Raw genomic sequence first — 22,259 nt, forward strand, 5'->3', positions numbered from 1 at the left:
CGCTGGTATGTGTGCCATTAGCGTTAGCCATGCTTCTAGGCCTCTTGGCTTTTGGAAAGAATGATAACAAATATATATTATCCTTTTTTTTTTGCATTCGACTAAGAGGTTGGCAGTCGACTACGGCTCATTTCGATCGATTAGTCGACTATTCGACTAGTCCAGGTCAGCCCTATTTGGTTCATTACACTTTACTCAAGCATAGTAACAGACGCAATATTTCTAACACTGGGAATACATTCCCTGAGGTCCATAGATGTCCCTACGTACATGCAAAGGGATCTTGTAGAAGTGGAGCAATCCATTTACTTTGGTATGTACTTTTAGGTGAATTTTCTGAAAATATGGCTAGGGTTTAAGAGGTTAAGAAGAATGAAACAAACTCATAATGTCAAATGTATTATTTTTTTTATATATATATATATATATATATATATATATATATATATATATATATATATATATATATAAAAAAAATGTTATGGCCATTACATGGAACTAGAACTTTTAAGACATAGATTAATAATTACTTCACATGGATTGTGCAGGGCATGATATAGAAATATAATTACATGCATCACACTGACTGGAAGGATGAAAAGTTAGGATTATTATTGTCCCGCTGGGCTGTACATCTTGTGTGGGATCTGGAACTGTGGTGTAGGTGCTATATTTAGCACACAGGAGGACAAATCTCTCTGGTGAAACGAGGCATCTAGATGAAGCCAGTGACAACCACCACACACACTGCACACACATGCTCTCTCATCAGCCAGGCCCTGCCCAGCTCCCTGCAAGACTGCAGCTCTTCAGCCACAACAAACCCCGTGAACTGAACTGTCTGGCACTCAATCCAGACACGCAGAGCAGCCAGGAGTGGCATCCTTAGCAGTTGGGAGAGAGTGATGGAGAGAGGGAGAGAGATGGAGAGATGGAGAGAGAGAGTCATATATGAGAGAGAAAGATAGAGCGGGTGAGGGAAGGGGATAGAGCAAGATAAAGTGTGTGCGTGTGCGCACTTGTCCTTACTTCCCTCTTACAGCCTTACACTTGGCAAAGTGGGCCCGTTTCTAGTCTACCTGCCTGTGGATGAGGAGAGGTGATGACGGTAATCTGTGTGGTAGTGCTGACTGACAAGTCAGGAGAAAGCACTGTAATCTGTGTGGTAGTGCTGACTGTCGGGTCAAGAGAAAGCACTGTAATCTGTGTGGTAGTGCTGACTGACGGGTCAGGAGAAAGCACTGTAATCTGTGTGGTAGTGCTGACTGACGGGTCAGGAGAAAGCACTGTAATCTGTGTGGTAGTGCTGACTGACGGGTCAGGAGAAAGCACTGTAATCTGTGTGGTAGTGCTGACTGACGGGTCAGGAGAAAGCACAACCCATAGTGGCTTCTTTGATGATCTGTGGGTTGGATGTTGCAGCTTCTTTGATGATCTGTGGGTTGGATGTTGCAGCTTCTTTGATGATCTGTGGGTTGGATGTTGCAGCTTCTTTGATGATCTGTGGGTTGGATGTTGCAGCTTCTTTGATGATCTGTGGGTTGGATGTTGCAGCTTATTTGATGATCTGTGGGTTGGATGTTGCAGCTTCTTTGATGATCTGTGGGTTGGATGTTGCAGCTTCTTTGATGATCTGTGGGTTGAATGTTGCAGCTTCTTTGATGATCTGTGGGTTGGATGTTGCAGCTTATTTGATGATCTGTGGGTTGGATGTTGCAGCTTCTTTGATGATCTGTGGGTTGGATGTTGCAGTGGGAACTTGGCTTTCCTTCACTTTCGCGGCAGGTAGGGATGGGTATCGTTAGGATTTTATCGATACTACTACTCCTATCGATACTGCTTAACGGTTCGGTACTTTATCGATACTCTTATCGGTTCTTTTTGATAATCTTTTTATGATTTTTATATTTGCAGTTGAGAGCATTGGTCATCTCCCTACAGTAAAGATTAGAAATGATTGAATTATTGTAAATGTGTGTGGAGTGGTGGGAATAGCTGCTTCAATAATAACTTATAACAACAACAGACAAGTTAGACAACTATGTATACAAAAAAAACGATATACACTGAATGATTAGTTGTTACCTAAAGTCCTTGGACTCCACTGTAGAGAACGGGTGCAGGCCTTTGACAACAAACTTTGTCACAGCCCTGTGACACTCGTTCACCCTATCCTCTGTCATCTTTCCTCTAGCTGCTAGGGAGAAAGGACTTTGGGTGGTGGAGGGAGGTAGAGGGAGGATGTGTGGTGGCCCTGGGCTCACTGGCCTGGGACACATTGGTGGCTGACCTCAGCTTGACGATCTATAAAAAGTTTTTAGATTGTAGTATTTGTAGCTAAACAATTATTTTGTTTATTAGCCTATTTGTAATAATTCGTTATTAGCCTAGGAAACTCCGTATCTTGGCTTACCGGCTGCAGTGGACGTGGATGCAGATGGACCACTGCGCGCAAGGCAGTCGAATACGGCGCATTTCTGCACACTAATATAGTGTTTTGCAAACAAATGTTTTGATAGATTGCTCGTATTGCCACCCTTACTGGCAAATGTTTTGTTGCACTTGTGAACGCTTCGCTCTATCCGCCATCACGACTCACGCCCCGAACTCACTGCTCACGAACGAATTTCACGTGCGGCTCCCTCGTGAGATCGCGCGCCTGGTCAGGCGCACACTGGACCTACGACTTGAGCGTGCGGAAGCGCACCGAGGAAGGCATATTTACATTGGGACAGCTGTAAATGCCTAGTCTATATGCAAAGTCAGTCATTTTAGAATGATGATCAGTGTGACTGTACTCCTGAAAGAGCAGCGTGTAGCCCCAGCAGCAGCAAGAGCTTATTATTATTATTATTATTATTATTATTATTATTATTATTATTATTATTATTATTAGTATTATTATTATTATTATTATTATTATTATTATTATTATTATTATTATGCAACATTGTAATAGTTATAGGTATAAACAAACATACAGACAAACATTCAAGGCGTTTATTTGCAGATACAGACACAGCTGGTTGAACAACATCTATATCTGTGGTAATAATGCAGATATTCAATTGTATTTCTGTGACAATGCGCGTGGCGCGCCGCCTCAAATAGGATCGAGGCGAAAAAATAGCTTGCCGCTCGCCAGCCACTCGGGAGGCGCGCTCCCGCTCGCGGCCAGTGTGCCTACTATCGTCCGTTAACATGGGAGCGGAAGTGAAGAGGCAGCCGCCCGTCCGTCCGTCCGTGTTCGTTCGTGAGCAGTGAGTTCGGGCCGTCAGTCCATGCAGAGCTGTCTGTGTCTGTGTGCAGCGCGCGTCGGCACGGAGACAGCGCTGAGATGCTTCCAGCTGCAGCACATCAGGTGTGCGGGGCTTGTATGTGCGGGGCTTGTAAGCGCTGCTGTCTGACGTGCTGCAGCTGCATACTATTGACAGCGCTTTCATTAAGGAGTACCCGTATGTATGTGTAGCGCGACTCGCGAGGAGTGTGTAATAATGACTCGCTGCTTCTCGTGCAGAGACAGAGAGAGGAGAGATCGTTCGCAACTTTTAAATAATAATAATAATAATAATAATAATAATTTCTCTAGAGTATCGATAGCAGTACCGAGGACGTCGGAGCTTATAAATACTCCGGTATTTTCTAATATAGTACCGGTTCCCGTTTAAAACCGGGGTCCGGGGGGCATCCCTAGCGGCAGGAATCTGACTCCCAGGCCAGCGTACTTATTCTTTCTATTGCAAAACAATGAACTCTGACGGCGCTGACTGCTAAACAGCTTTTTCTGCCAAGCAGGTTTGTGTCATTGATGGCTAATCCCTCTTTCTTTATTTCTGCCTCTGTTTCTCTTAGATCTGGTGTCTCTGTTTGACCTGGAGAATGACCTGCCAGATGAGCTGATCCCCAATGGGGATTTGGGGCTGATGGTCATGTCCTCAAACGGCGGCCCCGGGGGAGGAGGGGGGCCTGGCCTAGGCTCCATGGTTCCCCCCGATGCGGCCGCCAAGCACAAGCAGCTGTCGGAGCTCCTGAGGGCAGGCAGTACCTCCGGCCTGGGAGGGGGTCTCAACTCTGCCCATCAGGGCGGCATGCTGGGGGGACAGCTGGGTGCTGTGCTGAGCAAAAGTCCCCTGGGACAGGGCTCACCAAACCACCCATCCCCTCAGGCCCAGAAAGGAGGAGCTGCCTCCGGACAGGGCAATGGCAACGCAGCTATGAGCTTCAACCAGAACATGCTAAACAGTGGGCAGGGCCACGGGCTTCTGGGTCAGCCCCAGCCCGGACAGGTGATGAACGGTGCACTGGGACCGACGGGCCGGGGCAGGCCTGGGCCTGGCATGCAGTACCAGGGCATGCAGGGGGCACAGGTGGGAGCGGGGGCCGGCGTCGGAGGCAGCGTGCTCGCAGAGACACTCTCCCAGGGAGGGGCACAGATGGGAGCACATAATGCCATGAATGCCCAGCAGGCTGGAAACATGAATAAGGTGAGTTTGCTATGACAATGTTTTTAATTGAGAGATTGCATTTGGAGAGATTCTCTGCCTGTTGGCTGCACATGCTGTTTTTACTGAGGTTTAAATCAATGATATGGAATTGACTTGTCTAAAAAGAAGTACCAAAATATACAAAATGGACAATTCTTATTATTCCCTGAATCTATTTAGACTTGTTCAGCATCACACACCCTGATGATTTATTTTTTTAAGATTTTATTTTCAGCATTTTTACAGCTTTTTCTGGCCACGCAGGACCGACAGAGGAGAGAGGGAGAATGGGAGGAGAAGTAGGGAAGACATGCAGCAAATGGTCACCGGGTGTGGGACGCGAACCCGGGACGACCGCTTCGCGACTCAGCATGCTATATGGTGTGCTACTGGAGCGCCCCATGGACCATGACATTTGAAGGGCTTAAAATGATTCAACTGTAAAACGCACAACAGTAGCATACAGCTCTTGCCTCTTATCCATAAAACTTCCCTCAGTATTAAAAGGTGCAAGGCACAGTTCCCATAGAAACACTTGAGACGTTCTCTCAACTACATCTACCTCTCCAGCATTGTCTCACTCTTTCATCCCGCTTAATCAAACATGCTCACCGCTCATACATTTATTTACCTTGTACCAAACTAAAGAAAAAGGAGGAAAATTAGATGGAAATGTTGAGAATTAAAGAGTTGGATTGCAAGATAATAACATTTAGTTTAACTTGTTGTTATTTTCTTTACTGATGAGTGGATCTCAACAACTAGTCATGTAAACATGCAATTGTTTCCAAAGTGTACTTATTCTGTTACCTTTTATAGAATCCATACATCCAGTATCTGCGAGTTGCATGCCTCCTCATAGTTATCTGCAAGTTACATGCCTTTCGGATGCCCCCGAAACGCGGTTCTAAATGGGAACCGGTACTAAATTAGAAAAAACCGGAGTATTGATAAGCTCCGACGTTATCGGTACTGCTATCGGTAGTCTAGGAGCGGATTAGCTATGGAGCTAACATAATGTACCATCCATCTGCGACGCAACGGTGGCAGCAACATTGGACACGGAGTAATGTTAACGGTAGTCTAGGAGCGGATTAGCTACGGAGCTAACATAGTGTACCGTTCATCTGCGACGCAACGGTGGCAGCAACACTGGAAACGGAGTAACGTTATGTCGAGTTCATACTACACTACACGTATGAACTCGACATAACGTTAACGTTACTCCGTTTCCATGAAGTGTTTAATTAGCAGCAATCTGTTGTTGAAAATGTAACGTTAAAAAAAGGGAAACGGAAATGCGAGGACAGGAAGCCGTCATGTAATCGTTGTAGTCATAATGTAGTCTTTTAGTCTTATTAACTAAAAGATTTTAACAAAATAAAAAGCAGCTGGGCGACCCGGGTTCGATTCCCGAACCCGTCGTTATTTGCCGAATGTCTTCCCCCCACTCTGTCTCCCATTCCTCCTCTATCTCTGTCTACTGGACTGCCCAGTAGAAATAAAGCGATAAAACGGCACAAAAAAAACCTAAAAAAAAAAGAAAAAAAAACGCAGCAGCACTATTGGACAACTGAGTCATGTTTGCTATGTATTTCTTTCTTTAGGGGAGTAGGACATTTGTTTCACATATTTTCGCATGTTTTATAGATGGCTAGGTTAAACACAGGTTTTTATTTTTAAGAGGGGGATTTGATTTGATTGAAGTTTATTTCAAATATGCAACACAACAAACATCAAGTACAGATATAGCCTTAAGCCGTTCAAATAATAAATGTATAATTTTTTTTTAAATAATAAAGTACCAAACCGTTAACCCATTCCGTGCCAATCACGATGATAGTCGGGTTAACTCGCCATCGCTTGCGTGCCAATCAAGAGTATAGTCGGGTTTTAATGGTTATTTCTTTTATTAGCGATATCCATTCATTTTCATCCATCCAACCTGATGTTATCGTTGGGAATGGGTCTGAGCTTGCAAAAGTGCAAATACCGCCGCCTATCGTCTCCCGGATGGTATTGCACATCATTGGATTGGCTGGGTATGTGCATCAGAAAAAAAACTCCGGTCCGGGTTTCCCTTCTCGGGCATGCAGCTGGATACTATTGCATTGACTGGGAGCAGCTTGGATTATAACATTGGATCAATGGACGCGATCGATATCGATTAATCTTTTTGCATGACATCAGATGTGAGGTAAGGCCTTTATGTTACGAATCTTGCGGTAATCAGATGTTCCTTTCTCCGCCGTGTGTGTGTGTGTGAGGTTCGCACCGACCAAAGTATGGAGAAGCGATTTTTCAGACCCCACTTCTCTTCGTGCATGAGGACACACATACTATCGATAATCTAACGTTTATTTGAAAACTATTCATAAATCAAGTGACAAATGGCACGCTTTCTAAGGAAATACATTTAAGCTCTATTTGCTGGAGTTTATTCAGATGAGACAGAACGCCCTAGAAATATATTGATATTCATCACGGTATAAAATGGAAATGTCTGTATGAAATAATTATCTGTTTCGTGCATGTTGACTGGAAGCAACTCATTGACGATCACTGTTATTTATATATAATAAGTCCTATTCTCCATTGGATAAAGCGTTGACACCGAAGGCCATCAGCATAGGGCGCTGTTGGCCCTGAATGAGTTAAGCAGTATCGATAAGAGTAGTAGTATCGATAAAATCCTAACGATACCCATCCCTATACATGTCTCCTCATGGATATCTGTGAGTTGAATGCTTCCTCTCCCACCTTCTACATATTGATCTGTTGTCCTTCCCTGGGTCTGCCGGAGGACGCAGACTCTCAGCTGGGAAGTCTGATCTGGAGTCAAGTGGATCCATTCCCTCTGGTTCTAACCTCCCCTGTACTCCGAGCACGGTTTCTATAGCAGATCAATGCTAATGTTTTCATTACTGGATTCCTTTACTTTACCAGGCTGAAGATGACGAGAGTAAATGGAGTAATGCATCGATTTACAGTTCTGCAGTTGAATACATGACTATTGTTTTTTTTATTATTATTATTTTTCTATTTTCGTATGCAGAATACTTATGTCAGTCAAAATGTTCACCATTTGGGGAGCTCCAGTAGCTCACTGCGTACCTCGAACGCTATTTCGGCGTCGGGGACAACCGTGCGCGTCACGGATCTGGGGTAGCGAGTTCGACTCCCGGACAAGCCGTACTTTCTCAGTGTCTTTCCCCCCATCTATACCCCCATTCAACCTGTTTCTGTCGGTCATACTTGACCAGAAAAAGCGATAAACGTGAAAAGAACCAGCTGACTGGTCAAAGTTAAAAAAAAAAATAATAAAATGTTCACCATTTTGCCTCTGTACACCACCACAATGGATTTGAAATAACAATTAGCTGCTCAGCTGTTTTATGGCCAGGTGTGTTATTCCCTCATTATTTAATTTACAAGGAGCAAATAAAAGGTCTAGAGTCAACTGTTTGGTACATTCTTAAAAATAAAGAACTAGTGAGCTCAGGCTGCTCAGCAACCCCAAAATACCCGGAAGACTAAGATTTAATTATTATTTTCCTGGTGATGAAAAACCCCTTCACAACAGTTGGCCAGATCAAGAACTTAACTTTTGATCTGCTCATTTTCAGCCAAATGCGTCAGAACTCATTCACAGTACAGATGGACAATGACCCAAAGCATTCTACGAAAGCAACCATAGAGGGTTTTTTAAGGCAAAGAAGTGGAATGTTTTGCAATGGCCAAGTTGCATTTACTTTTATTTGTAGATTTTAGTTCAGCATTTAATACGATACATTAGGGGTGGACGGTATAAACGGTATACGGTATAAACGGTATGAATTTGCTCTACGGTATGGATTTTGAGTATACCGTGTAACCGGTAGTGCAGCTCTAAAATAGCAATGACGTCATGTAACCACAGCGCGACTATTTCACTGGCATTTGCCCCTAAAAATAGATAGAATTAGTCATAGATAATAGATATGTGCGAACTGGAAAAAGTTATTTAGGAGGCTTCGCGCAGTGGGCGTGCCAGCCCCTACCGCACGCATGTAAACACGGGTCTAGTAGTCTAGTGGGACGGGACACGGGAGCTGTCGGCGTCTCCCTGAGCTAACGTTAGCTTAGCTACCGTTACAAAATGACCCAGTCAACTATTCACTTTTAGTTTAATACATGATGGGGCATTGTCTAACCGAACGGTATCTAGTCGGCCAGCTACCGATAGCTCCTGACATCAACAAACGCTCCACAAAGTCTAGTACTAGAGACGTGTATGCTACCCGTTAGCTCACGTTAACACAAGTTAGTTCACCGTTCAAAACGAAATGTCCCATTGAACTAAATAATTCACTGAGGCGTTGTATTAACGTTATATATGCAGTAGCTACAGATAGCTCATGATATCAATGTCTTATAACACTGATTCGATGCGTATTCGAGCTGAGGGCTTGCTAACGTTATAATACCAATACAATAGGGTCCAGGTGCAGCGCCGGAGAATCCTGGCCGTAGCTCTGCTCGAGGCTACTCGAGTATAGGTCCAGGTGCAGCTCCGGAGAATTCTGGCCGTAGCTGGAGGCTACTAGAGTACACACAGACAGTGGAGCTTGTTGCGTGGTGGCGATGTCTCGCAGATAATACCAGTACAAGTCTAATTATATAATATATATATTTTATAAAAAAAATATATATATATAAAATAAAAAAATAAAATTTATCAAAAACGATGATACCGTGATATATACCGTTACCGTCTATGCTTCAAATTATACCGTGATATAAATTTTAGACCATACCGTCCACCCCTACGATACATGGTTTTAAATGTTAAGAAGACTGAGGAGATGGTGTTTCACCCCAGAGGTGTTGGGGACCACAGGCCTGTGGTCATCCACAAACAGTCCATCTAGCAGGTCTCTTCATATAAGTATCTTGGGATTTTTGTCGATAACACACTAACCTGGAACACCCATGTACAGGGGGCGAAATTTAAGCCCGCCGCCCGCCAGGGGCGCTCAGTTTTTACCTTTGGCGCTTGCCACTGAGAGGTCTGCCCGCCGTGTGGCGTGTAGACGTGTAGTTCATAACGATACTCTTATTTTGAAAATCTGTGCGGGTCTCATTTCCGCCCCAAGCGCAGCTAGAGTCATAATATCGATGGCTCCGGCAGTTAGCAACATTCGGTTCGTATGATAATAGGGATGCACGATATTGATTTTGACACAGATACCGATAACTTTATGCTCCTCAAGCCGATACCGATAACCGATATTTATTGTATTATAATATATTTTTTTAACTGTATATATATATATATATATATATATATATTTTTTATCATTTTTTTTTTTTTTTTTAGTATTTATAAGCTCCGACGTCATCGGTACTGCTATCTGTACTCGAGAAATTATGGAGTTTTTTTTGGAGGAATTTAAACGTCGCAAACTAATCTTGTTGGCAGTTGTCTGCGCGGGGAGCTCTGTGCTCTCTGCCTGCTGTGATCTCTCCTCTCTTCCCCTCCCACACACACACACTCACTCACTCACTCACTCACTCAGACACGGGTGCTGCGCTGCAGAGTAGGCTACAGACAGCTCTGCTCTCATAATGGCGGACAGAACGAAATGTTCAAAAGTCTGGGTCTATTTTACTAAAGTCGATCTATCTATCTCTCCTCCCTCTGTCTCTCTCTGCCTGCGCGAGCGGGCTGTGCTCTTACACACACTCACTCTCACACACACACACACACACACACACAGGTGCTGCCGAGTAGACAGCTCTGCTCTCGACAGCACCCGTGTGTGTGTGTGAGTGTGTGTAAGAGCACATCCCCCTCGCGCAGGCAGAGAGAGACCGAGGGAGGAGAGATAGAAAACGGCCAACAAGATTAGTTTGCGACGTTTAAATTCCTCAAAAAAAGTCTGGGTCTATTTTACTAAAGTCGATGCTGACAACGCTCATTGCCACAAGTGCAACAAGACATTTGCCAGTAATGTATAAGCGCTGGTACTTGTCAATGTGGCTGGCGGGGAGATAACGTTAGCTCCGAGTAGAGTAATGGCTGACAATCCGGAGGTAAATAAACGAACGAGCGCTTCTGATTGGTGGTAAGAAGAAGAGGTGGGTGCAAGCCGTGGGCCGTAATTGGCAGATCGACTGTCTGTCTCCGAATGTAACGTGACTACGTCACAGCCAAGAAAGGGAGTGCTGGATTTGTGAAAAACTCCCTGTTCCTAAACCACACGCTATCAGTTTTACCACAGTACTGGCAAAACGGGAGGAGGCTATAATAAAAACAAGCGCCCTTCATCCAAATCCACCCACACCGGATTTCTTTTAACCAAAAAATTTATTATATGTTATCGGAGCTATCAATAATGTTATCGAGTTTATCGGGATGACGTCATAATTGCTGATATCGGCCCGATAATTATCGGCCCGATAATTATCGTGCATCCCTATATGATATTCTTATTTTGAAAAAAACCGTGGCAACGAGTCATATCCGCCCAGCCGGGCCAGCCCTGCACCGGGATACTATTGTCTTCTGCTCGTATCAACACAGAGGCAGTCTGCTCTAGTCTAGATCGGACCTCCATGAGCTACCGTTACTGTTTAAACAATGACCCAGTCAACTATTCACTTTTAATTTAATACATGACGAGGCATTGTCTAACGGTATCTAGCTGGCTAGCTACTGATAGCTGCTGATATCAACAAATGCTCCAGCAATAGTCGACTCGAGTGCATAATACCTCCGTTCCCTCGTTAGCTAGCTCACGTTAGCTAGCTCACGTTAGCTCTATATGTCCCAGTAAACTAAATTGTCTTAACGTTATCTAGCGGGCTAGCAGTAGCTACAGATAGCTCCTGATATCAATGTCTTATAACTAGGGCTGCAACGATTAGTCGACATAATCGACGACGTCGATTACAAAAAAATCGTAGACGAGAAATTGTTGCGTGGATTAGTCATTAAAAAAAAAAAAAAAAAACGATTTAATTTTTTTTCTTTTTTTTTTGCACTACCTATCTTTGTGAGAGTGGCTTCTCAGGGTTCCAGACAACATCATAACATGATGATCCCATAGCAAATTTTGGACATTGAAAACATTGTTCCCCTGCAGGAGATGATGATCAGACTAGACACACAATACATTACACACGCACTCCTCTCACTCACACACAGCGATCAGAGTAAGACACACACATACACACTCCTCTCACTCACACACAGCGATCAGAGTAAGACATACACACTCCTCTCACTCACACACAGCGATCAGAGTAAGACACACACACATTCACACTCCTCTCTCTCACACACAGCGATCAGAGTAAGACACACACATACACAAATTACACAGTACACACCTCTCACTCACACAGCGATCAGAGTAAGACACACACAAATTACACAGTACACACACTCCTCTCACTCACACAGCGATCAGAGTAAGACACACACACATACACACACACACGGACTCCTCTCACACACAGCAAACAAAAGTTATTTAAAGTACACTTCCACTTTAATTTGTATTATTTAATTTATTTATCTTGTTATGAGTGATTGCTGTATTGTTCTTCAAATACATTTTCATTTAAAGTGGCTTAAAGATCCAAATTCAAATGTTTCATGAGTCATTATTTTAATTTGCTATGGGATCATCATGTTATGATGTTGTTGTTTGGTCCTGACAAGAGTCTCAAAGTCTGGGGTGATGGTAGACAAGCAACTCTGAGGTCATGCTCAATGTCCAATCTGTTCCTCTGCTCTGTCTTCAGCTGGACCAGAGCTGAGAAGCCACTTTCACAAAGATAGGTAATTAAATTGTTTGTTGTTTACATTGGTTTTCGATTAGTCGACTAATCGAAAAAATAATCGGCAGATTAGTCGACTACCAAATTAGTCATTAGTTGCAGCCCTACTTATAACATTGATTCAATGCGTATTCTAGCTGAGGGCTTGATGAATGTGATTTGACCAAAGAACCGTAACATTATACCAATAGGGTTCAGCTGCAGCGCCGGAGAATCCTTGCATGCTGAATGTAGAGTATTACTATAGGGTCTAGCTGCATCACCGGAGAATCCTTGCTGGAGCTGGAGGCTACTCAAGTATACACAGACAGTGGAGCTGTTTGCAGATAGCGAGCATTTTGACTTATTGCGTGGTGGCGATGTCTCGCAGATAATACAACTACAAGTAGGCCTGCCACGATAACACATTTTGCTGGGCGATTAATTGCCCCCGAAAATATCGCGATAAGCGATATTATTGCGACCGGTTAGAGGAATTTCTTTGAGAAATTTATTTCCCAAAACTTTTATTTTGAAGCCCACCGCTCCGTCTTTTCCGGTGTTTTAGACTTTTATTTTGAAGCCCACCGACCGGACCGGAAGTATTGTTGTGATTATCCTAAGCAGAAACTATGAGCCGACAACTTGTCTCGTCCGGTTCTGTTTTTGAGCTAATGATAAAACAAATAGTTGGTGAACAACTAACTTTAGGTTAGTTTTAACGTTAGCTACTAACGTTAGATGCAGCTACTACAGGCAATCAACGATGAGGAGGAAGCGTCAAAGCAGTATATAATAGAATAGCTGTGGTGCGTAAGCACTGCAGCACGACTCGAAACTACCGGAGTGTTATAATAAATTAATTCATGTTTAACTTGTCCCCGTGTCCAGTCCTTTGACTAGCCCCACCCGTTCATTGTAAACAATGATGCATGTAATTGTATTAACGTTATTCTGTGTTGTACTTGTAGCTATGCTATACGTTGTATTTCGTTTGTTAGCTATTTAGCTAATGTTGTTAGCATGGAATGAGAATCAAAGCTCTATCTTTCATCTTTATTTAGCAGTCCAGTTTCTCCGGGCAGTAGCGAGTAACTACTTGGGTCTAAAAATAGCTAACGTTACACTACAAATAATGCTACTTGGTTAAAAGGAGCAACACTATTGAGAAATGTAGTTAAGCTATGTGACGTTGCCCCACGGAGCTCCCGTGCTGTACTCTAGTAACGTCAGCGGCCCGCCTCCCAACACGGACAGTGACTGACAAGGGGCACTGGTTCCGCCTCATTAAAACAAACGCGCAAATAGCAATTAATCGCGCCCGTCAAAATCATTGCATTCATTTTAATTATCGCAGCAATTAATCGATTTATTGCTTATCGCGGCAGGCCTAACTACAAGTATGATTATATAATATATATTAAAATTTTTTTATATAAAATATATATATATATATTTTTTTTTAATCAAAAAAATTTGGCAAGTAAGAAATATGCTTGGCGGGTAGATTCTTCCCATCTACCCGCCACTGGCCGGTGAGTCAAAAAGTTAATTTCGCTCCCTGCAATCCCCCCCCTCTTAAGTTAACCGCGACAGGCATATAGTAAATAAGGATATAAAGCATGTTAAAGACGCATTTATTGGACGCGTTTCATTTCATTTCAAACCTTTATTTATACTCGTGAAAGCACTGAGGTTTCCCTCATTTACAGTGATGACGAGTTAACACAAATATCATAACAGTTAACAATTACAATGAATTACAATTACTACAATTACTACAATTACTGCTCGCTGAGTTTACATAGAAACAGCGCGCATGTAATGACTGAAGCCACGTTTTGATGACATCATCACAACAACAGCGTTAGGTTACAGGTTGTTTCTGTTTCGGTGATATATCTTCGGTGAAAAAACTCTTTCGGCCGAAAGCCGAAAGGCCATTTTTGGTCATTTTCTGCCGAAAACTTTCGGTGGCCGAAATTTCGGTGCATCCCTACTTAAAAAGGCTTGATGATGGATATGTTGACGCAAATATGATGATCATAATAGTCCCTGCAACATGTCTGCATTAAACCATGAAGATGCTTTCAAAAAGAATTAAATTAAAAGTTTCAAAAAAAATTAAATAGTAGTCTACTGACACACTAATACAGAAAAACATTTATTAACATATAAGACAATTTATATAAAAACTCTTGGGTGCTTAAGACTTTTGCACAGTACTGTATTTTCTATCCACTTTAGCCAAAAATACACACATATATACTGTATGGATGAGGGTTTGTGCAAAACATCACAATGTCCACGATACGTTTAAAAAGTATCGTTAATGAACTGTACCCGATATTTATTTAATATCGTCATATTGCCCACCCCTACCGTCTGGACAATATCCTGGATTGTCATTTATAACTAAGATATTCCTTTATTGATCCCCTTGGGGAAATTCAGGCATCATAGCAGCATGTGGGAGGGGGTAGTGGAGGTACAGGTAGTAGAAGACATGCAGGTACAGGTCACAGAATTATAGTACAGTGGAGAAGTAAAAATAGTTAATCAAATATAATTAACTCTGGACATGCGCATTATGGGCAACAAGGTGCGAGATGAGGGTATATATGCCCTGTTATATTTGCCCTACAATAAATATAGTTACAACAATATATAATCTAATAATCTAAATCTAATCTAATATATAATAAAAAAAAATGAAATTCTTAAATGCTAAATATATGCAATATATAATCTAATAATCCAATAGACTAAATCTAATCTAATTTTAAAAAAAAATCTAACTGCTAAATATATGCTCTGATGAAGTATACAGTATTCACATAAGGTGCTGTATGCATAAGGTAAATCCATTGTCCTTTTAGGTGGCACTAGTTGGGAACTAGTGCAAATGTGTGTAGATATATACATCTTATATACATGAAGCACATTATATACCTAACTAGTTTAGGCTTTATAAACTAAAGGCACAAAAACCCGTTCGGAATCAGAATTGACAGCTTTTTGACGAGTGTTTCCTCAACACTGTACAGGATGACTAATACTATTTGAAAGGCTTAATATTAACTGATAATTGTTTACAGGTCACATTGGCAGGTAAGAAAGGTATCACCACTTTCACTATTTGACCAATTATCTAGACATTTAGATTACAACGGCACCTCTGAAGGACGTTTAGTTGCCTTTCGAGATGCCTGGTAGAATATAGAAAAACTGCAGCTTTAGGCTGGTGACTGTTTCCCACCCAGTAAGCCTCTAAGGCCATGTCCAGATGAAAACTATTTTGATCTTTTTCGTTTTAATTTAGTTTTCATTTAAAAAAACGTTTTCTGTTAAAAACGAAATCGTCTCGAGAAATAAGTGCGTGCCACAAATTTACAAAATAAATGTCTTTCCTGTTTTAGACGTTGCTCTTTTATTTTGAACCCCCCGACCGGAAGTGTTATCGTTGTTTGTTGCTAGCAGCATAACTTGTGTTGTCCGGTTCTGTGCTTTTGAGCTAACGTAACGCTAGTTTCCAAAGGAGAGCGAGAGAGACCGCGGCTCACATGCGCCAAATGCAGCTACAGCCTACAGACAATCAATGATGAGGAGGATTTTAATCGGCAGGAGAGAGAGAACGTGTCAAAGCCGTATATAATATGGTCCGCGCAGCTCAAACTACTGTTGTATTAAATTAATTGATTGATGTTTAACTTGTCCCTGTGTCCAGTCCTTTCTACTAGCAAACGCTGTCTGTATTTAACGTTACCTCAGGATACTAGGGCTGTCTTAAATACTTCGAAGCTTTGAAGCTTCGTTCGATAGCACAAGCTTCGAACATTAAAAAAAAATCGAAGTTAAAAAAAAAAAAAAAAAAATCAACTTTTCTTTTCAAATTTTTATTTTTTATTTTTATTTTTACTTTGTGTGTGTGTGTGTGTGCATGGGGCCATTGCGTGCGGCCGGGGGACAAATACACTGGAGGAAAGGAACCCAGCTCAGCACTGCCCAAATTATATCATCACTATTGCCTGTTTGAAGGATATCATCCTCAAACACATACACCACCTACACGCCTATTCTCAGTCCTTGCCCCACAATGGTGGAATGAACTACCCACCCCAGTTAGGACAGCCGAATCCCATCCAATCTTTCGCCGTCGACTAAAGACGCACTTCTTCAACCATTATCTGAAAAAAAATAAAAAAAAATTAAATCTAACCCTAACTAACCTTACTGTCATGCACTTGTCCTAATAAACTAACCTACACTGTAACACGCAACACTTTGATGAATATTGTTACTCAGCTGATAGAGTTGTATCCTTCCTGATGACCTGTCGTACAGAACTTGTAAGTCGCTTTGGATAAAAGTGTCAGCTAAATGACTAAATGTAAATGTGAATGTAAATGCCTTGTAGAATTCCACACATAAGAAAGAAAGGTACTGGGATGAATAAACAAAATAGGACAAAAAATGTAGAAATGCATGCAATACATAAATAAATATGAATCTCCATATATGAAATGGAACATTTAGATAAGGTGCTACTGAGATGTTTTGGTGAGTTCTTTGTTTTTTTGTGGAAGTAGCCCTTCTTAAAAATGCATGAACATTCACTGATAATTGGTCTGTAGTGGAGTCTACAAGGTCTACATTGCCGGACCATGTAGAATCCGGACCGTGTAGACTGACATAATTCTGTGCATAGTTTAGTCTACACAGGCCATATTTCAAATAATCAAAATCTTACTTCATTCATCTTAAACATTCTTGATTTGGGGGATTGGTAGTTCCCATGAAATCTGAAGTTGTTCAAATGACAACAGCGATCCACCTTGAATTAAATCACACAGCCGTGTTGGCTGCGTCACAGTCACGAAAGGGGCTACTTAATTCATTAATCCAATCCACTTTATTTATAGAGCACATTTAAAAACAACAAAGTTTACCAAAGTGCTGTACAACATAAGAAAAAAAAAAAGTATAAAAAAAAAAAAAAAAAATTCGAAGCTTCGAATTAAAATCGAAGCTCGGCCCCGAAGCTTCGATTGCCAAAAAAATAATCGAAGGTCAGCCCTACAGGATACCACTGTTTTATTGTAGCAAAAGTTGTCTGTATTTAACGTTACCTCAGGATACCGCTGTCTATTGTATTTAGTTGGTTAGCTATTTAGCTAATGTTGATAGCATTGAATAGCATCAACGCTAGCTGGCTGGCTACAGCTCAACACCAGCCATGGGAATACTATTTACTAAATTGTGGAGGCTTTTTAATCGTCAAGGTAAGAGAGGATTTGTCATGATCAACTGAAGGCGTATGCTATCGAACAGTATGTGCTTGACTACTACTGGGCTTTTCAGAAAAAGGCCCGCTATGTGACGCTAATCTCTAGCTAGTATCGTGTATTTCATCACAGTAGCCTCCCGGTGTTTAATAAACACTTCTAGCCAGGACATATCTGGAATATGTCTTATATGGCGCAGTACATTTAGCTGTAAAAGCCTGATCAAGCTCAATAGCTTCTGTAACACGAACGCAACTACTCTGTACATGCCATTGTTGTTGTTGGCTGAGTTTGCACATGCCGGTTAAGGGAGAGGTGAGCTATCGCGTCATCGGTTCAGGAAAATGCGCGTATAGGCTCGTAAAGATGGCGACACAAGGGGGGGCGTCTTCAGATTTTCCCACTCTGGGACCCGGTTTCAGAAAATAGCGTCTTCAGGCTCCCAGAACGCAGTTCCGTGTGGATCAAACTAAAGTGCATACGATCAAATACTTTGACTGATACGACCGAAATCGGCATGGTCTGGGTAACCTGCGGCATAAGAGAATACTTCATAATGTTTCATGCAATTAAAAAGTAAATATGGTATATATATTTAGTACACATGATTTTTTTTTATTTTAAATAACACTTTTCCTTTTTGATAAGAAATCCAGCCATATTCCTTTCATTGTATTTCAAATACTGCACTTAAATTTTTTATTAAATTTTTTTATCAACTTTTTCTCCCATTTTCTATTTTTCTTCCATCCCAATTTCTTATCGTCCAATTCTACCCTCCCCTGTCTCGAACGCCGTTAGGCCATGCCTCCCACAAGCCGGCTGTAATGTGGACGAAGCCTTACATCAAGTGTCCCCTCCGGTACTCGAGGAAGCAGCCGTCGCATCTTTTCACCTGCACAGCGCAATCTCTCAGCGTCGGGGGTCTGCGTTTGGAGGGCACGCCGCCCCGTCGCTTCCTGATTCTGCTGCGCAGGCGCACCAACCGACCTGTAGGAGTCGCTGTCCACAACGTCCGATCCCCACCCATCAGCTTCCCACCCCCTAATAGTATGAACGACCAGCCAAGCTGATAGCAATGCGGAGAGCTGGGCTCTAACCCAGCGTCTCCTGCATTGGTGGCGAGCGCCTTGCCCACTACACCACATATCCGCCCTAAATACTGCACTTTAATTTCAAGTGGAAAACTAATCTGACAATCGGGGAATTTTAATATTGTTGACATAGTTCTTTTGTTTATTTTGAAGAAAGGAAAGTCTAGTGCAGGTTAAGCATATGCATACTTTATGTTGATGGCCTTTGTCTAATGTGGCCACAAAAATAGAAAGGTTTAATTATTTTGTTTGTTTGCACTAAGTTAATACTTAAGTTAAGACAAATGTAGCCTATATTTTTCAGTCAGTTCGGTCTTTGTGTGCCAAACATTATTTAAGGCAAACCGCTGTACACCTTTTCTTTTACCAAATAAATGAGAAGCATGTTTAAATCAGCAATGCCTCCCCTCTTGCTGTACTAAGGGGGCTTTCACACTAGCCATTCGGGGTCGAATCAGAGCGCGATTCGCTCCAAACCTGGACCGCTGGAATAGGTGGTCTCGCGTGCGAACCAGCGTCCCCGACGACTGAGCGGGGCGTGGTGTGCAAGCTTACTGTAATGCTTTCATGAATTTTGGGCAGATAAAAACATACAGCAACAACTGGACATCACGACTCAGTGGATGAAAACTTCCAGATGAAGCCACGTTACAAGCCCAAGACATCAATTTTCAAGTTTCTTTAATAGTTGTCATACAGAAGTACAGAATACTTTTGACTTCCCTGGCTCGCATTAGGCCTGGCAATTTTTTTGCCATTGCTATGTTTATACATTGGTTTCTTGTTCGAATGCATTTATTTCTATAGACCAGTGGTGCCGTGATCGACCGGTAGATTGCAGGTTGATTTTCAAGTAGACTGCGAGATAATTTTTATATAACATATACCGTTAGGGGTGGACGGTATAGACGGTATACGGTATAAACGGTATGAATTTGCGCTACGGTATGGATTTTGACTATACCTTGTGACCGGTAGAGCAACTCTAAAGTAGCAATGACGTAACCACAGTGTGGAGGGAGGGGGCTGCTAGGTGGAGCTAACGTTAGCTTGCTGAGGCAGGGCTCTACAGTGTGATTATTTCACTCGCAAAATAGATATGTGCGAACTGGAAAAATTATTTAGGAGCACAGAGGCTTTGCGTAGTGGGCGTGTCAACGCGCAATTGTCATTTCATAATAGACACGGAACAGAGCGGACCTTCAATTCTAGAAGCGAACTAGCCCTGCGTTGCACACAGCTGTGTGACAACTTCTCTCGTGAGTCGCGCAGTTTCTATGTGTAATGTAAACTCTGCAACGGGTCCAATGGTCTAACATGCTTTGCTTACCTTATGTAATGTTAACTGTTGATGTAGCCTTCAGAAAACTTAACGTTAGCTAGCTTCTAGCAGCCTGTTGATGTAGATTCAGCAAGCCAACGTTAGCTCCACTCTAGCAGCAGCCCCCTCCCTCCCTCTCTCTCTCACTCTCTCTCACTCGGTCTCCCTCATCCATCCCTCTCTCTCTCTCTCTGCTAACAATCCTGATTCGATTCTTAAACCTATTTCATTAAAAAGGAAGATATTGATTGCCTTTAGCTATAGTATAGCTCAGCAGCTGTAACAGAATAATTTTATTATTTTTGATTATTTACGTTTTAAGTTAAGTTAAACGACAAAAAAAGCCAGCAGTGGACCAACATAACAAACGCTGTCACTGTTTATAATAATAATAATAATAATTTAGGACCTGCTCCGAGGTCACCATTTGGCACACATGCGAACCATGCATACAATGCGTATCTGCGATTAACCCGTCCCATCCCATTAACCCATTACTTGTGTAATGACATGGTTCTTTTTCAAACTGTCGATAGAAAGGGCTTTAAAGACATGGTCAAAGCACTGGATCCAAGATACGCGTTACGTTACCTGCCTGCAGACACTTGAGAAAACGTGCAATTGCAATTTTGCACAATAAATGTTTTTAAAATACCTCTGTACTATGTGAAATATGTCCTAGTAATACAAGAGTACAGTAATAGCTGCCATACCAGTGTTTTACCCCTTCAGAAGCATTTATATAGACATTTTAAGATAAGTTAATATACCGTGATATATACCGTTACCATCTATGCTTCAAATTATACTGTGATATACATTTTAGACCATACCGTCCAGCCCTACATCGAGTATGTTGTCGCGGCTGAGATGAGGCTTGCTTTAGCGCAGAGCTTTCCTCTCATTTCATTATAGACACAGACCAGCGCGGACCTTCAATGACATGCAATTGTAATTTCATTAGACACAGACCAGTGCGGACCTTCAATGACATGCAATATAATTGATGCGAGCAATGGGCTAACGTTAGCTGCTAAGTTATCCAATAACTAGGCTAAGCTAACTAGCGTTAGCCGCTAACCCTGGAAAACGCTCAAAGCGGACTCCACGACACCAGTTCCATTCGTGAGAAAAGGGGGTGTGTTATATTGACAAGGCTTGACAACAGAGGTTCAAAGATAACTTCATATTTATTGGTTATTCGTTTCTTTATATCGGGCATCCAGTTTCCATCACCGTGTGTTAAACTGTTCCATGTGTTGACGTTCCAGTGTGACATCATCGCCTACGGCAGCTTACACGCTCAAAACGCAAACCGTAAACAAAACCCGGAGCAAACCAAGACTGCAGTGTGTACACAAACCAGAGGGGGGAGAGGGAGGGGGGGGAGTTTGCACTCAAAGACGGAGCGAGGATGGAGCGGAGCACCCGTTCCTAATGAGAAAGCCCCCTAAATCTGTCCTAGCTCTAACCGGTCAGTGTCAAAATGATGTGCCTGATGTCAAACTGCCTCATTCTTTCAGTTTTTGCATGACTACGTCCTTGAGAATAACTGAAAAGTTGGATTATTTCTAGGCTATATATCTTATGCAGTCGTTTGTATTGAGCCGTACTGTATTGTACCCATTCTGCAATCTGTTAATAAAGTTTTCAATCAATCAAAGCCGCTAACGCTAGCCGCTAACGTATACTGAACCGAAAACCGTGACCCCAAAACCGTGATACGAACCATGGATTTCTTTTCATGTTGGCTGAAAGGTCAACGTTGCATTGGTGGCATTGAGTGCAAATGCATGAATCAGATGCACTAAACTAAGAAATGCTCAAAATATTAGTTATTAAATATTAGTAAATGTTTAGTTTTGTCTGTAATTTCAACAGTGCCTGCTAGCTTGGTGGACTACTACTGGTGCCTGCTAGCTTGGTGGACTACTACTGGTGCCTGCTAGCTTGGTGGACTACTACTGGTGCCTGCTAGCTTGGTGGACTACTACTGGTGCCTGCTAGCTTGGTGGACTACTACTGGTGCCTGCTAGCTTGGTGGACTACTACTGGTGCCTGCTAGCTTGGTGGACAGTGATGCCGGTAACGCGTTACTAAGTAACGCGTTATTGTAATCTGATTACTTTCCCCCGAAAATAGTAATCTAACGCGTTAATCTTTAAAAGCCAGTAATCTGATTGCAGTTACTTGTCCAAGTGGCTGTGCATTACTATTTCGTTACTATCTCATCATAAATTCATAATGCAGGCGGAAAGCAGTATTTTAT

General features: G+C 42.2%; 1 protein-coding gene across 2 annotated transcripts in view; it reads left to right on the forward strand.

Annotated features, from left to right (window-relative positions):
• crebbpb (CREB binding lysine acetyltransferase b) overlaps positions 1-22,259 on the forward strand; it is a 202,247-nt gene that overhangs the window by 68,004 nt on the left and 111,984 nt on the right. For both annotated transcript variants that reach the window (XM_084329454.1, XM_084329455.1), the window contains exon 2: positions 3,853-4,484. In XM_084329454.1, the coding sequence (XP_084185580.1) occupies positions 3,853-4,484 (632 nt within the window). The remainder of the gene's footprint in view (positions 1-3,852; positions 4,485-22,259) is intronic.

This window comes from Notolepis coatsorum (assembly GCF_963971535.1).
Source record: "Notolepis coatsorum genome assembly, chromosome: 14".
In the NCBI taxonomy this organism is placed as follows: domain Eukaryota; kingdom Metazoa; phylum Chordata; class Actinopteri; order Aulopiformes; family Paralepididae; genus Notolepis; species Notolepis coatsorum.